We start from the raw sequence: 18,650 nt of genomic DNA on the forward strand, positions 1-18,650 counted from the left end.
TAGATGGTTTAATTTAGAATTAAAACAATTAATCTTGTCAAAAAGAAATCTCACAAGAATTATAAACAAAGCCAAATGCTAGCTAACTACGTGTTCTTTAGCCCATCTAGACATAGATGAATTTCTGTGTTTCGACAACATTATTACGGATAATTTAGGGAATTCTGGAGATTTTTTAAGATTGAAAATAGTTCATTTCCTGTTTCGAATAATATGACTAATAACAATAAGGAAACGAGTGACGGTACGGAAATTGCTGATATATTCTCTAATTCCTTTAAATCTTTGCCGTGATATTACAATCATCTCGTGACGAAATTTAATCACCTAAATTATCTTCGTTTTCAAGTCTTGGAGAATGCAAACGCTTCAACATTGGCCAATGCGTCTAAATTCGAAAGAGCTCTCTCTCCCATGCCTTCCAGTTCGCCAATTCGAAATTCAAAATTTGCCAATTCGTCACGGTGAATTTCAGCAAGTGTTGGGAAGATTGTGGACTGATATACGAGGGAAACCTGGTTCAGGCCTTGGTGCACGCAGTTTTTATCAACTTTTTTTTAATTAACCTTAAACACGCATTTATATGAATTCACGAACATTCTTCTTTGCCTAAATCTTACGTATTCCAAAGTTAACTGACATCATCTGATACGGTTTAATTCTCCGAAGTTCATATTACCATAATCTAAATCTTTGAATAACACGGATTCTAAGTAAGGGCAGAATCAGAAAGAATCCAGCATTGTCCTTCCGTCCCACCCAATGTCCAAATTCGATTCGTGATCCCATGAAAAAATGGTTATACGACATTTTTAGGACTTTTCAAAACCTAGCAGTTCTGTTTGAGACTTTTTCCCGAACTTTGCGTCGCTTGGCTCGTAAGATATTCTGTAGATCTTTTCAAAAGCTATAATTTTTATTTTGACTTTTTTCCGTTTTTCAATTTTATATTAGTTTCATAGAATTTTGATAAATAAAACCGAAACCAAGAGTTCTATCGAAAGAACGTTTGAAGATATTTTGTAGATATTTTTGAAGGCTATTCGGAAAAGCTACAATTCTTTCTTTAAATTTGTTTTCGTATCTGTCGCCATTTTGTTTGAAAATTGTATTTCGAATTATTTATTTTCGATGCATAAAAACAAAATTGCGAGTCCTGTCAAAAAATGGTTCGCCAAAAATCAGGTATCTGGAAGAAAAAGTTTTCAATGACTTTCAGAATTAAAATGAAATTACGAGTCAAGCTAAGAGAGGTATCCAAAGAAGAATCCTTTTTTTTAGAAATATTTTAGAAATATTTTTAGAAATATTGCTGATGTTTACTAGACTCAACTCGTAGGAAAGCTTTGAGAAGTAACCAGAACTCAAGAAACTCTTTCTAAACATTGCGCGTGATTCCTTGTTCGTAAGAAAACTCATAATCATTCGAAGTGATCGAGTCAAGCATCGAAAACATACTGAACTCATGCTCTGGTGACAAGTAGATAGTTTTCATGGTATAGGACATACATGGTGGTTTTAGTTTCAAAGGCTGATGATCTCATAGTTTTAAGAACATAATCTCAGTTTCGTTTATACTTTAAGTGTTTACGAAAAGTCGGCGGATCGATCTAAGCAAAGCAGAAGAGGGACTGGAAAAAAGAATACTTGAAATATTAAAAAAATTATAGCCTGATTTAATACAACAAAACGAGACGCTTCGAAGATGCTCAAAAAATTTCTAGCATAAATAACAAAGAAGTACGACACTAAAACGCCAGCTAAAGGAGGTCGCCTACCCCAAAAAGTGCAGGAAAAGGCCAATTTATAAAACAGTTTCTGGCTTCCTGTAAAGTTATTTTGCATTTTCTGCTGTTCTTATGTCCTGATTTCATCTTTACTTTCCTTGACGGAAATGAAAGATAGAATTTCCTTTTTTTTGTAGCAGTGGTTCAGAAATAAGGAAAATTAAGAAAAGTCTGTTATTTAAATCCCTAGGTTATTAGGTTTTCTTTAAATAAATTTTTTTAGGATGACTCAAATCCAAGCTCTTGGTATGTATGATTGCTATGAAAAATAAAGTTCACTTTGTTTTTATAATATTATTTTGTTATATTAATGATTTAGAAATAAGAAAAATATGGGAAGTTTGGTTGATTTAACCCATATGCTGGAAGCTTTTCTCTAAATCAGATTTTCTTCGGAGACAGCTCAAATGTAATGTTAAGATGGTGTTGTTAAGCATTTAAAGATTGAAGCATTGCTTGAATAATTAAACAAATATGTGATCATTAATGTGAAATAATGATATCCGTATTTTTAATTCATTCAGCAAATTTTTGGTAGAGTTTGTATTAGTTTTCCATTTAAAACAATATGTCCAAGCACAGGAAAAACATCAGTGAAAATATGGTAATCATTTTCAATGTGATGAGTAAATTTTAACACGCGAAGCAAATTTTTGGCTGCGAATAAAGATAGCTCTGAAATCGGTTTATGGATTACATTTGGTGTTATATGTGAAATTATACGAATTGTGTTATCAGTTTTCAACGGATATCGTCTTGCAGATTTTATCGTATGAAATCAAAAAATCGCACAAAAAAATTTATGACGTTTATAACTCACATGATAACGACTAGTATATGAAGAGTCTGATAAGCCACCAGAATATTTATATTTGTCAAACTATTTTTCAAATAATTCGCTAATACAGTAATCGGGTTTTCCTCACTGCGAAAAAATGAAGGCCATATATACTCTTGTCTTCACATTGGTGGTCATCTTTAAATCTATTGGTAATCATAATATTAAAATATATCTATAGTATTTGGTGCATTTTTAACCTTTCCGAAAATGACATATTGTCGTATTCAGTTCAAATTATATACCAATCGATATTTTGCTTTCTAAATTTTATCAGATTCTTTCAACAATGACCACGTATTAAATCTGAATTTATTGTGCAACAATCCGGAATGTGTGTGTCATTCAAAATTAAATTCCCGAAGTTTCCATATTGTTGGAAAGACGTGGCACAAATTCGAAATAAGTCGGTGTCAGTGAACATCAGAATTGTGGGATTTTGTCGGGCTCTCGAATTCACAGAAAAAGCTAAAAATCACCCACTCTATATCTAAAAAACTAAAACCTTTGTAAAAAGATTAAAACTTCGAGATAATGAAATACGTAAGACTTTTAGGTGTTTTTTAGTTTTCGAATGCAACTTAAAGAAATTAAATTTTCAAAACCGCCCTTATAAATAAAATAATATAACGCTGAATACAAAACCTGTTGTAGTTAGGGAAATAAAATCGTTTCGATGAACACAATAATTCCTCCAGTAACGCAATTTATTAAGAGATACATTTGAAGCATGCCCAAGAAATCATATCCATAAAAATACTTACGCAAATTGGCTTTCAGTGCTGTCAGTATTTTTTTTTTCATTCCTATTTAGGAATAGTGAACAATTTTAGCAATCATAAAAGCCGTCGCGTCGGTCCCATTGATCTTTGGTTCTGTTCAATCCACTGGGGATTAATGTTTTAACATGAACCGAATAACACCCTAGCAGTCGCACGGATCTCAATTTCCCCCGTTTCCGGACAACATTCCTTGCATTGACATCAATCTGAATGTACATTTAGAGTTTTGAAGATTTAATTTCATCCTCTACTTAAAGAAAACGACCCATTTCTGCAGAGAACACAATAGTTGCATCCAGTGATTTTTTTATCAACCTATTGAACCAAGATATGATGTTATAGTATCCCCAAAAAACATACCCTAAAGTAACAGTAATCTCAACTTGATATAAGGGATGATGGGACTCTTTCACATTCTCATCAAGAGAAGGTATTAGATTTGTGTAAAATTTGACCCCCCCCCCCCGTTTTTGTCAAATGTCCACGTTTTGAGACCTCCTGAATCCGAAAAACAGGTTTTTGAGAATGGGTCTGCCTGTGTGTGCGTGTGTCGGTAGATTTTTAGTTTGTCAGCAATATAACTTTCGAAAGAATTAACAGTTTGGATTGCCTTTTGGTATAAACTTTTAGTGTCACTTTTTTTCACTTTTTTTTTTAAATTCAGATTGTCGTTACGGATATTCATAGCATTCAATCAGAAGAACAATGTACCATAATGACTTTTTCTTATAAAACCAAAATTTACCACAGTTATAGCATTTACAAAATTTAAAAAAAAAACACACGAAAGTCAACATTTTAAGTCAAATAACGCATAATGTGAAAAAGAGTCAGGAGGAGAAAAATGTTTTTTTCCAATGCCCTACAAGATTGTTTAAATACCTTTTTAAGTTTTCTTAAAAAATTGAAAATTCAAATTTTGACAGAATAAAAAAAGAAAGAAAAAGAAAAAATTACATTTTGCGGTTAAAATGTTAAAATGGGTAAAAAGATGTCTGAACAAAAATTGTGCATTTCAAAAAGATCTACAAATTTGTTATGGATAACTTTTTCATAGCATATGTATTTTGTGCTTTAATCGTGAAACACGACATTCACAATAAAAAATCAGCCCGCTGCGTAGACACATTCTCATCACAACTTATGTTTTTTAATTTCTTTTTCGTCTCATGTGTGGGTTCGTTTTTTTTCTATGTCATTTTTTCCAATTTGGAAATTTATGATAATTTTACTAAAATTCATAATTTGTTGATTAATCTTATGATTTTGTAAACAAATCTAATAAAAAATGCATTATTTGGGCGTTTGTCGAGAGAAAAATTCAGTTTTTTCACTGGCAGTCTTTTCAGTTGGGAACTTAATGACAATATCAGCAAAATTCATAATTTTTGTATCAATTTTAAGTTTTTTTAAAAACAAATTTCATAAACAAATGCATTATTAGGCCATCTATCGACGAAACAATTCCTTTTTGTTTTGAATATCAGACTTTTAATTGGGATCTTCATAATAAATTCGGCAACATTCAAGATGAGTTGACACATTTTATGATTTTTAAAAACAAAGTTAATAAACAAATGCATTATTCGGGCATCTGTGGACGGAGAAATTAGTCCTTTTTCGATTTTAGTCGTTTTAATTGGGAAGTTCATGATGATTTCAGCAAAATTCATAATGAATTGATAAATTTTATATATTTTTAAAAACAAATTTAATAAACAAATGCATTATTCGAGCATCTGTCGATGGAAAATTAATTTTTTTCGACATCCTAATTAAAACTGTTGACATAGAGAAAAACTAATTTTTCTGTAAACAAATTCCTGATAAATGCATTTGTTTATATAATTTGTATGAAGAAATAATAAAATTTATCAACTTATTATGAATGTTGCTGAAACGCTTATTAATTTCCCATCAGAAAAGACTGGCATTGAAGAAACCCAATTTTTCTGCCAAAAAATGCCCAAATAATGCGTTCGTCATATTTGTTTATTTGTTTATAAAAATTTAAAAACCTAATTAAAAAATCATGCTTGACAACTTTCTTAGAAATCTTAACAGCTTTTTAAAAATTTTTTTTTGTTTGAATCGCTTAATATTTGGGGACTGTACGTTTTTTTGAACCAAAATGGAATGTTTTACCCACTGTGGGCCGGGAATGTGAGAATCAGATCATATGAACTCCTATCTAACACAACGCTGCTGAAGGTTGTTTGAAATTCTCAACATAAAACACTAACCAGCTATGACTCTTGTTTGAAACTAACCGCCTCCCACCCCCGCCCCCAAACCCTCGTTAATCGAAGTTTTGTTGCTCACTAAGGTAAGGATTTAATTTAGAAGTTGAAAAAAGGTAAGGCTGGTGTTTCGACCGTATGTGCTACGTTTGAATCGTAAAAATAAGGTTGGAAATAAGTAAACTCAGTTTTTGGAAAACCGGCAGATGTTGCAGTAAAATGTTAAATAACAAACTTTTTTAAAGAATGCGCATTTTTTTTTAAAGATAATACATTTATGGAAATGGTATATAAGTTAAAATACAAATTCGATTGCGAAGCACGAGATACGTGATGAGAATGTATTCGTTGAAGCCGAAGGAGCTTTAACAAAAAAAAGTCACTATAACTAAATTACTGTTGTCGATCTTTTGAGTTTAAGTTTTAAAAAATCTGTGCACAAGTGTAAGCAATATACAAAGACCGAGTGCGGAGCGCGAGATAAATACATTATCGAGCGTCTTCTGCGCACGTCATCTGAGGCTCGAGCTTTTGACCAATCAGCGAAGACCTTGAGCGCGGGGGATTCAAAAACTTAATTAAAATCGCCTATTCACTACTTTTTTGAATTACACAGATGCACCAAATTGTTGAATGAAAAAGTTTAATTTCTAATTTGCCATATTTTTTATGCATAAAAAAATTAATTTTTTTGAAACCACACAAACTACGCACCCTATTAAAAAGTGATTCATAACAAATTTTTAGATCTTTTTCAAATGCACAATTTCTGTCTACTCATCTTTTTCCTTATTTTGCATGGGCTTGAAGTTCTGAATCATCATTAGGATACGTTGTTCGTCTTTTCGAAATCCATAAATATCCGTACCAATCTAATAAGTATAGAACAATTACGCAAGTTAATTATGAATAATCTTTTTTTTTGTCCTTATAAATATATAAGTGTATAGGAACGATATAATTTTTGTATATAAAATCAAATAGTGTTTCTGAATTTATGAAAGTAACTTTATAGAAGGACAAGAAATTTCCTAATGGTACAAACTTTTAGGAAAGTTATAATTACCACTAAAAAAATCCAGCTCTTAACGAAAAATGCCTGTAATATATTGAACTATAACCTACTTGAGCCTACGAGGAAAATGAGCTTCCTCATTATTCGTTATAAATTGTTTTTTACTATTTGAATAGTTGCTCAAAATTCGGAGCATATTTAACACATTCATATTTGCAGTAAAATATATTCAGAATGAAATTCTGTTCGAACCTCCTGAAAATGTGCAATTATATCAGACAAAAATTTTGAACATTTCCCTTCAAAATTAGGATGAAAAATATTGATTAACTTTATTAATTTTATATATTTATTAAATTTAATTGAATGAATTTAAAAATAAAACTATATAAATTAATTAATGGTTTTTAAAACTAAACCTTATTTCGAATTATAAAAATTGCACAATAATTGTTTTTCAATATTATTCTGAATCTATTTTAAATTAAACAATTTACAGATTTTGACGTTGAGAATTCAACCTAGCCTTGAATTATCAAAATTTTAGAGTGTAACATTCAAAGTTTTAACGTTATAATTGATATTCTAACGTTAATTTTTTGTAAATTAGCAGTCCTTTTTATAGCTGTAAAGTTTTTATTGAGTTGGAAGGTATAAAGTTTTTTTTTTGGAAGAGGCCATTTTTTCAAGATTTTTATTGTGTTTGAAGAAAGAATTTTTTCGTTTCTTTTTCCGAATTAGAAGAGGATAATTAAAAAATATAGAAAACTCTAATTTCTGGCAATTTGGCAGTACATTTTATATCTGTAAAGTTTTTATTGAGCTGGAAGAGCTACAGTTTTTTTGTTGGAAGAGGCCATTTTTTCAAGATCTTTATTGTGTTTGAAGAAAGAATTTTTTCTTTTCGTTTTTTTTCTAATTTGGAAGAGAATAATTAAAAAATATTTAATGTTATTGAGTCGGAGGAGAGGAAGTGTTGATTTTCGATTTTTTCTGAGTTTAAAATCGTTTTTTTTAATGATACGATTATTATAGAACTAGAAGGAAGGAAATGCGTTTTTTGAAAGTTTTTCTAAATAGGAAGAGGCACTATTTTTTTATTTATTTAGATGATATCTTTGCTGATTTGTGAAATATATAGTTTTTTAATCGACTCAACGATTATAACAGTAAGGGAGTTTTTTTAATTGACATTTGGGTCGATCGTATTTATTTGTCTTGTGTTCTGCATTCAATGAAAAAGATATTAATTTATTTTTGATAAAAATTCAAATTAGATTTTTGATATTTTATACTGGCTGACTCACTGGATTAATTATCAAGGCTATGTGAATCCGTCTTCACTTATACATCTTAATTGATCTAAATTCATTGCAATCTATATTTAAAAAAAAAACTTTTTTTTATAAACGTTTTTATTTAATTGGAAGAGGGACCTGTTTCATTCCTTCACATTTTTATTAATGGGAGTTAAAATTGAGGATTAGTTTTAATTTAGGGAATTTGAAATGACAGCCCGAATTCATATTTTTAAACCAGAAATCTTTCAACAATTCAATTTATCAAAGTGTGAAGGTTTAAGTTTTGCAGTTCAGTTGCACTTGATTGAAATTTTTCAATTAAAAAGTGCTAGCAGCTTATATTTTATATGTGTAAATTATTGAGAGCTTGACTTAAAAATTTCCAAATTAAAATTGGTTTAAACTTTAATTTAAATTTCACTAGTTATGACAATTTTTGACCTACAGACACGCGCATGATTGAAGAAGTTTGGCGGGGAATCCCAAGTCATGAGCCCAGTGCTGTCGGTCAGATGGTGTGATCGTCGCGAGCTCGGCTATAGACGGGATAGGTCGGAAGCCTTCGGGCGTTTATAGTATAGTCTTTTAGAATTTTCGCAAATTACGGTTACAGGTATTACCACGGTGTGCCCACTCTAATGTAATTGGGAGGGGAGGGGGTACTTATAGATTGTGGCAAAATCTAAGATCAGCGCCACCTAGGGGACGTAGCAAGAACTATTGTCTACGACAACGACCCCCCCTCCTTCCCTTCTCACCCTAATTTGTAGGTTATGTTGACTTCTCTTTCTTAAATAAATACACGAATAATAATAACCAATAAAACAAACCAAAAATCGAACAAAATAAAATCTATCATCGATCAAATGCAATAAAATGTTTAAGTCTGTTGCAATCGATCTATCATAGAAAGATTTCAACAAACTTTAACGTTTGATTGTTCGTTCTATCAGAACGATTCCAACAAACTTTAACATTTTATTGCATTTTATCGATTTGATTTGGTTCCATTTGTAGTTTGTGTTATCGGTGAAAATCCATTGTGAATCCAAGTTCATCACGCAAAAAAAATATAATTCTTGCAGCTACAGTGAACTTGAGCAGACGTGGGCAGACGATAGAACTTCTATCGTCTGCTCAAGTTCATTTCGAATTCTGAATTCACACGAGCGCCACCTAGGGGACGTAGCAATTACTATAATCCGTTCACCACTTCTCTATGGGAGTGGGCACACCGTGGGTGTTACTAGCGGCACTCATTTTACTACACATTCTTCGTATTAATTAATGTTTAATGCTTGCTCGCTTAAGTTTATAATAATACATAAAGAAATACCATCACATTTTATTATAGTAGGAATCTACCCCGATTATCCCAAAATTCTTACATTTCATTTTAATTATACATATAGATAGAATCAAATATTGATATCGAAAGTCTCTCCATGTAGGTTCATGTCCGCCGCCACTCTTTTGTTTTTAAAGAAAGTAAACCAATGCGACAAATTTTTGACAGAGACTTCAATATTTTTATTGAAAATAGCTCTGATTAATATAATCGAGCCTGAAATGGATTTAATATTAGCACAATGAACAAATGCGGAACTAAACCTCAGAATGAGTCGGCGCGACTCAAGTGGAATTAGTAGCGCGAAATTTAAATTAGTATTCTACACAATATAAAGATAATAACATTAACATCTTTCAAATCTAATTGAAACTGAAAAGTTGGAAATTATCAGCATATACCTTTGTTCAAAAATATTTAAGCAATGATTAGAAAATGTTTTATTGGCTTAAAGAATGATTAAAAGATAGACAGTAATGGGAAATTATAACTATAAGAAAATAATTCAATGATTGTATGAATTGAATTGCATCTAAGTAGGCAAAAATATATTAGGTTCATATTTAATTTCTATACTGTGCATGGTTTGAACATTTCAGTTCTAAACTAATAACTTCAATCAGAGAGATGTATACATAAAATTCAAGAACTAAATCCATTTCAAATCAGACAGGAATCTAAAACTGAATTCTCGAAATGCCTCGGAGACAAAAAAAGTTATTTTTCAGAAAAAATTTGGCGATACGTATTTTTTATATTTACAACAAAAAATTCTAAGAAGTCCTGGGTATTTAAATGTTGTTCTTTGTTTTTTAAAAAACTCTATATTTTTACATTCTCATTCATGAGAGTGTAATCTAATAGTCCAAATTTTTGATTTCTGTTTTTTAACGGATTTTCACTTTTCGGTGCGCATAGAATCCGAAAATCATGAAATTTTGTCGGTGTCTCTGGCTGTATGCATGTATGTCTGTATGTATGTCTGTATCTATGGTTACTTTAATTTCTTAGCCGCGCTAACTTTTGAAGGATTTGTCCAATCGAGTTAGCATTTTATAAACTTCTAAAGATCTACAAAATGAAGGTCAAGTTCTTTAATCAGACATTTCCAACCAAAATGAAAAAATTGAGAGCATTTTCAAAATTAAACATTTTCTTTAAATTATAAAAATTTTCCTCAAAGTTTCTTATAGATGGGTAAAAGACTTGCAAATTATTTAAATAAAATGTTTAATTTTGATGAAAATTAGAAAAGTTATATACTTTTCAAAAATTTGAAAATTTTCACAAAATAGAAAAAATTATTTTTTTCATAGATCCAAAAATTTCATTACAAATTTGCACTAGATACCAAGTATATTTTAAGACTATTCTAGCCGAATTTTTCGATTAGTCCACAATTAAAAAAATTAGAGCATTTACAAAATTTTCAAATTCATAAAAATAGAAACAAGATTTTTCTATAAGATTAGGAAATTTCATTTAAATTCATCACTATATGTCTAACATATTTGGAAACCATGTCAGTTAAATTTTTCGATCAGACAAAAATTCAAAAAGTTTGAGCTCTTTCAAAATTTAAATAGAAATTTTTTGATTATTGGAAATTTTTGTCAATCCAAATTTCTACTAGATATGAAATACATGTTTTTCGAAACTATTATCGTGAAATTTCTTAATTAGACAAAAGTTCCAAAAGTTAGACCATTTTCAAAAATATGCAATTTTGGTTTTTTAAGAGATCCATAAGTTTAAAGCAGTTTTTTAGTAGATTTTAATAAGATTTACAAATTATCTTGATGAAGTTTTCCAATTGAACACAAGTTATAAAGCGCGAAGCGCTAGTTTCGTAATGAGAATGTAATCGTCAAAGCCGCAGGTGTTTCGAGAACCTTCTTTAAAAACAAATCGAAAAAATTTTAGTTACAATTTATGGTTGTAATTCCTCGAAAGTTTAAATCACAGTTTTCGATTTGATTTATAATATTTATGATATTTGAAAAAATTTAGTTAAAGTGTATGCATGAAACGTAGGAAAACGAGCGCAAAGCGTCAGAGCGTGCCCGCGCGCCCTAGGCGCGTTCAAGCTTGGAGCGAAGCGCGCAATGAGAATGTGCCCGCGCGGCGGGCATATTATTTTCTTTAGGCCTCTATAACCTTTAACAAGTTAAAAATATTCTCTTCTTGATTCTAATAGGATTTATCGTCTCCTTTCGTAATCAGCCGGAAAATTGAAAGAACAAAAGGTTTAAAATTAACGAAATAGCGGCGGTTTCTCTGACAAAAGTAAAAGTAGATTTTCTCAAAAATCCACTTAAATTCTTTTCCATTTTTGTTTCAATTTGTTCTTTGACAGGGAAAATATTTTTTTCTATAAATTTTGGGAACATGAAAAAAATATTTTTTGTAAGAACATATTTTTTTGTTAATTCATCTTTTTTCTTATCCTACATAGTTTGTCCACAAAAGGGAATGTTCTATTTTTCATTATTTTTTGTTCAATAAAAATGTGAATTTTTGATTCTTAAAGAAAATCCAAAAATTTGTTATGATGATCTTGTAGGGCTTTCAAAAAAATGTTTTTCTTCTCTTGACTTTTTTTTATATCGTACGTTTGTTGGCTTCAAATTTTTGTTTTCAGTTGATCAAAAAAATTTGGAGAACGCTATATCTCTGAGAATTTTCATTTTATCGAAAAAAGTCATGAGAATAAATTGTTTGCTCTTCTTAATATTATAAATATCTGTGCATAGAATTTTCAAATTCAGAAAAAAGTGGTCTCAAAAATTTTCAAAATGCGCTCACTTTTTGAATTTTTATAAAAAATAGCTGGTTCACGAACTCGTCTTTTCTTTTAGGACCTAAAATAAGTGTGCCAAAGATGGATTTGATTTGCTCATTTTTTCAAGAGTTATCGTGTTTACGGACGGACGGACGGACAGACGCCATCGTAAAAACCGTATTTTCGGATTCACGTAGTCTCGAAACGTGGAGATCCGTTGAAAAACTGTGATGTCAAATTTAGGATAACTCTAATATTTTATCAATTATAAATGATGAGAATGTAATAAATTATGATAAATTTGCATCTCTTTTTTAGGCGAACAATTTTTGTCTATCAATTCGTTTTCGTACCTTTCGTCGTTTCCCACAAATTTTTCATTTTTATTTTTAATGTCATTTTTATGATTAAAACTAAAACTACGCATCTTATCAAAAAGTAATTCATAACAAATTTTTAGATATGTTTTAGGCGTACAATTTTAGTTGAATAACTTTTGTTCTTAGCTTGAGGGGGTTTTCCACAAATGTTTTATATATTTGATGTTTTTATTTTTAATGTTATTTTTCACGAATAAAACAGAAAGTACGCCTCTAATCAAGAAGTGATGATTAATCAATTTGTATATTTTTGGGGGGTTACATTTTCGATAATTCATTTTTTTTTCGTATTCTGCATAGTTTGACCACCAAATAGAATTTTTGGATTTTTCATTATTTTTTGGCAATCAAAATTTGAATTTTCGATTTTCTAAGAAAATCCAAAAATTTGTCATGAGTCTTATAGGGATTTTAAAAATCAATGTTTTTCTTCTTTTGACATTTTTTCATATCTTGAGTTATTTGGGTTAAAATTTTGAATTTCGGTTGTTTTGCAAAATTTTGAAAATTCTATAACTCTGAGAATTTTCTTTTAATCGAAAAAAGTCGCAACGATAAATTGTTTATCCATTTTAATTTTATAAATGTGCTTACATATAATTTTCAAATTCAGAAAAAAGTGGTCTCAAAAATGTTCAAAATGCGCTCACTTTTTCAATGTTCATCAAAAACGGCTGGTTAACGAACTCGTCCTTTCTTTCAGGACCTTAAAAAAGTGTGCCAAAGATGGATTTGATCCGTTCATTTTTTCGAGAGTTATCGTGTTTATGGACGGACGGCCGGACAGACAGACAGACGCAATCGTAAAAACCTTATTTGCGGATTCACCTGGTCTCCAAACGTGGAGATCCGTTGAAAAACTGTGATGTTAAATTTCCGACAATTCTAATACTTTCTCAATAATAAATTATGAGAATGTAAAAAGTGCGCTTCCTAAGAAAAACAATCTTGTTTATAAACATTTTACTACATCTTGTGTCGTTTTTCCACAAAGTTAATTTTTTATTTTCAATATTATTTTTTACCATTGAAAGAATAACTACATATCCTATCAAAAAATGATTTATAAAAAATGTGTAGCCCTTTTTTGGGTCTTATTTTATTTTTCCAAAAATTAACTTTTTTTTTATTTTTCTTACTGATATTGACGAATAAAACCAAAAATACGCATCCCATCAAAAAGTGATTCATAATAAATGCACAGATCAGTTTTTAGTGCATAATTTTTGTGAATTTCTCTTTTTTTTATCTTGCATAGTTTGACAGCAAAATGGATTTTTTTATTCCTTTTTGTGGTAAAAACCAAAACCTTTGGTCAAAAAATGCTGCTTAGCGAACTCCATTTTTCTTTTTGGTCCTTTAAACGGTGTGTAAAATTGCAAACTAATCTGAATAGTCTTTGAAAATTTATCCGGGGACTAATTTGATTTTCCCGTTACTCATGCTTCTTCAGTCGCGTCGGCCAAGTCAGAATGTTAGTTTCGTATTTCTGGGTGTGCACCGCTAATGTTACCCTTTCTGGCAACTGAGATTCATCGCCAGCGATGTAACTTGAAATGGCAAATTAATTTGCGAGGTGGCCGTTGCTTGCCAACTTCTATAGTTTCTTCAAAGACGGAGATGTTAATTAACGTTTTTAATTAACGTTAATTAACTGATCCGCGCCCGGCAACGTACGTAGCGACCGAATCAATTCGCATGAAGCACCACGCATCAAGATTAGACTCGAGAGTGGGAGAACATCTTTTCCGGGAAAATTACTCCCCTACGGTTCCATCCGCGGCAAGGTAAATAGCGTCGACTGTACTACCGCAGAGATGTCATACAATTTATAATTAACCCTACGGTACAGTCGATAATGAACCTGGCAGTTGATGCAACTGTAAACATTTGACTAATAAAAAAATAAAAACTCATAAGTTTAAGATGTTGGATACATAATAGAAATTGGTAAAGTTTTAAACAACATTTTTGTCAACATACAATGAAAAAAATGGTTAGACGGGCTAACTATTTAGTTTGTAAGATATGGTACTGCTATTTTATTAGTTGAGACAACCACTTACTTAGTTGCTGGTACTAATTGAATAGTCACTGCAACTAATGAAATTGTTGTACTTACTAATAAAATAGTAGTATCAATTAATAAAATAGCAGTACGATATCCTACTAACTAAATAGTTCGCTCAACTACCCACTGTTTCTGTGTATATTGCCAAAAATTCCACACTAATTGTGTATGGGAATATCGATTTCAAATATTTCAATTTACATCCACTTCGTCCCATCTCTGTTTCGAAAAATGCATCTCTGATAGCACCTCGACACAATCTTTCCGTTTCTCATGTTACGTTTTATTATTAGCTGACTGCGAGTAGGATAACCTTATTTTTTAAAAAAACTGTAGGGTTTCCTTGGAAAAATTTATTAATAAAAAACTCCTATATTTTGTCTTACAGAATCAAGTTCAGAACCGTTAAGTGGTAGTGAGGAACGCCGATTGCGCCTGGAAAGGTTGATGTTTCAAGAGTTCGGCTATGCCCCAGGTTCAGATTCTAACAGCGATTCTCATCCTTTAATAGAAGGGGGAACGAGGCCCTTAAATGCCTCCGAAAAATATATTTTTCTGAAGCAGCTCCTAATTTTTTTTTAAAGAAAATATTGTTTAATCCAAGTAAAGTTCGTAGAGATACATCTTACATAATATTAACCCACTTCGTTTAAATTCGTAGTAAACATAATTTTTTTGAACTAATAGAAAATTGTTGTGATTCAGAAAACAAATTAAATTTCTTAGGCAATTACTAATAGATGAACCATTCAGTACGATTTACTCAGTAAATCTAAAAGTATCGTTTCTAACACAGTTCTTATTTATTTAATTGATTCAGAATTCCGTATCAATATAAAGAAACAAAAGACTGTTACAAGCTTGAATCATTATGTCTCAGATCAGAGTAATAACTTAAGATATAGTGTGTAGTAGTTCTAAGCTAGTGTTTTTTTTTAAATCTTCAAATTAGTTAATGGATATATTTTTCTTATAGCATCATATCTATTACCACATCATCAACAACGAACTTCACGTCAAGAAACAACGTCAAGTCAACAAGAGCCAGTCAAATTTACTGAAGGTGATGTCATATACCGTGGACACGATCCTGTTGCAAAAGTCACAGGTGAAGCGATTTATGATCATCCAGTTAAAAACGGTAATTAAAAAAAAGAAAATTCAATCTAAAAAATGTGTTAGAAAATGTTGCCGAAAAGTCTAATTGGTATTTCTATAAGTATGATGTGTTCTTGTGGATTATATTAAAAGGATGAGTTTTAGCTTCCAAAGTGGAGGGGGTCGTGATCTTGAGATGCCCTTCGCCCTAAAAAAACACTCTTTTTCAGAATCTGCTCATAGGCTGTTCATAAAATATACTTCTTTTTTGAAGTAAAGTGTTCGCTGAGGCAAATTTTAACATTAACCGACCCTGCTTAACTTTTTATTATGTATAATATTTTTGAACTAATACAAACTTCTGGAGACTGAGAAGGAAAATTCTAATTGTAATTTATTACAATCTTTATTAATAGCTTCAAAATTGAGTGCAATTTAGTAGTTCTAATTCAAAAATTATTATTATCATGCAAATTAATTAATGACTATACTTTTTTAAATAACTAGGCGAACTAAAGCTAGCCGAACTTAAACCAGGTGATAAGTTGCATCACAATGGAGGTGTCATTGCAGAATATGATGGCAAAATATGGCACACGTTTATTCAGCAAGGATAATATAAACCTTCTTTTTTCAGTAGGTAATTTAATAACTTAAATACAAAAGTAACATAATATTTATATATTAAATATAAAAAGCAAATATATTATACAACTGATTCAATTACTTAACAAAGTTGTATCCCGAAAAATATAGATTTAATAATCTACTTAAACTATAAATGACACATCTGATCCCACACGTCGGTGTGTACGTTGTTCACTATAAAGGATGATAGAAAGTTGATTTTTTTTATTTTGATTTCTATCTTTAGTTTTTAATAAATTCGCGTGTCTCCATTTCCTATAAGCCAAAAATTAAACTTCTTTGAACAGTTCTTATATCAAAGAATTGATGAAAGATCAAGGCTATATTTTGAATCGCTTTCTTACATGAAGTGAACAAGTTTCCGATATTTTAAGAAAAACCTTTAGAGTCCTTCAACAACTTAACAGGAGTAATCACTTCCTAAAACAACTCATATCCTCAAAACGCTTACAGAAATTCTATCGTAAATTGTACGTATAGACGTTTTTCTTAAATTATTAGGACGAACGTTTTTTTTTTGACCAATTTCAAATTTTTTGGGTTCAGTGTGAAAAAAATGACAATATGTATGTTTCGCGCCACTACTTTACATTACTGTATATTTTTTATTACAGAATGAAGTGAAGAGTGAGAGGAGAGTTATACAAAGATCGAACGCCCACGCCATATGATGTTGCATTTTAACTTTTGAGGAAATTCAAGAGCTAAAAACCAATGTTAAGCTTATATGATATATAAAATTACATTATTAATATTTCCATGTCTTTTTTAAATACGATGCAGCAATTTATGAATATTAAGTTATAGAATCTCTAGATTTAAATTTGTAAAAACCTTGTATAGACCGATTGAATTAAAATCTTACAGAGAGGACGAGGTTAGGGCAAAGTTTCTCAATAGTTAGTCTGTTTAAACTGACCTTCCAATTGTAAAAGTCTGTCGAAAAGTGATAGATTTTTCGCTTGAAATTTTGTTTTTCCTACTAATTACATATATTTGAACATCTTTTTTAATCATGAACGAATCTTTGATCCATCGATTGATCCAAAGAAAATGTAAAAATTTCGGAAAATGACAAAATTGCGGATATTTTTCTAAAATAATTAAAACTGAATTTTTCTTTAATTCTCTTATTAGAATGATATGTTTCAAGACCAGTTTATTCTATCACCTAATCTGGACGTCCCTACAGGATTTGAAATAGAATCGGTCGATAATCAATTTTTCTCAGTATCGATGAAATGAAATTATATTGTTCTTACTATTCTAGATACAATATATGTTTATTTGAACAGTTATATATTGTTTTAATTATATCAAATTTATTTGACTGTTATCGTTGATTAAAAAACTAGTAAAGTTTACAGAAGATATTCATTCCGTGAATTACCCCAAAAAATCAAATCAGTGGAATGTAAAATTAACTTTTTGCCAAAATGGTTGCCTACAAATTGCAAAAAATTAACATATTTTGTTTGTTTGACACCATTTTTTTAGGGCAATTTTTCTAAATTATTGTATATTGGAAAGATGTAAATTTGCATGCACCTGAATTTAAAACAAAAATTTGCAAATCGGATCAGCAATTTAGGTCTTTTCGAAAATTTATCATTTAAAAATATCAAAAAACAAATATAAAAAACTTGATGCTGGTATCGAAGAATTCCTTGGGCAACTTGGACAGCCATGTGCAGGGTGATAAATCTGGACTGTAAGAGGGGGGGGGGTATTCCAGTACCTCCCACCCCAATTCCGATATTGTATCGAGCGTGAGACGCGTGGTATGAGGGCACGCGTTATCCTGGAGAAGAATCGCACTTTGTGCTGGAGCTTTGCGATATTGAAGGTGTTCGTGGATGATAGACTCTACACTACCAATACTGATGCCGATTTCAGCCGAAATGTCTCGAACATTCATCCGACGGTCCTGCAAAATCATTTGTTCTACGCGGCGAATGTTGTCTGGCTTTGGCCCATTTAAACACGGCAGCACTACTCACGCATTCACTATCGAACTGATTTCGCAAACGCAGAAAAATTTCCGTGTTTTTAACGCCTTCCTGCACTAAAAAACGAATGATAATACGTTGCGCAACGGCGGTCAACACTTGATGTTCACTCATCGTCATAGCACGCGCGTGAAACATGCGCTCCCGACGAAAACTATGCCACACCGTTCGTGAGGGACCCAGCTATCACATACCGAAGTCACAACCTTCAAAACATACATGCGCGCCATCAACAGCGTTTGTCTCGATCATACGAGGGTGGATTGATAAGTTTCCGGCCTGACCAAGAGATGGAGCCACTAGGCCTACCTTGAGGTGGCGTTCTATAGTACCATCCTTAGATAGCTTGTA

General features: G+C 31.1%; 1 protein-coding gene across 2 annotated transcripts; it reads left to right on the top strand.

Moving 5' to 3' along the window:
- The first annotated feature begins 2,682 nt into the window (after positions 1-2,682).
- LOC117173483 lies at positions 2,683-17,050 on the top strand. 2 transcript variants are annotated; one of them, XM_033362087.1, is made up of 5 exons: positions 2,683-2,777; positions 14,933-15,019; positions 15,521-15,685; positions 16,150-16,282; positions 16,905-17,050. In XM_033362087.1, the coding sequence occupies exons 1-4, from the start codon at positions 2,723-2,725 to the stop codon at positions 16,257-16,259; spliced, it is 417 nt and encodes a 138-aa protein (XP_033217978.1). In that variant the 5' UTR covers positions 2,683-2,722; the 3' UTR covers positions 16,260-16,282; positions 16,905-17,050. The 2 variants fall into 2 exon arrangements, with proteins under 2 accessions (XP_033217978.1, XP_033217977.1); XM_033362086.1 differs by having other exon boundaries at positions 16,150-16,278.
- The last annotated feature ends 1,600 nt before the right edge of the window (positions 17,051-18,650 follow it).

The sequence above is a fragment of the Belonocnema kinseyi genome, chromosome 5, assembly GCF_010883055.1.
Source record: "Belonocnema kinseyi isolate 2016_QV_RU_SX_M_011 chromosome 5, B_treatae_v1, whole genome shotgun sequence".
Taxonomy (NCBI): Eukaryota; Metazoa; Arthropoda; class Insecta; order Hymenoptera; family Cynipidae; genus Belonocnema; species Belonocnema kinseyi.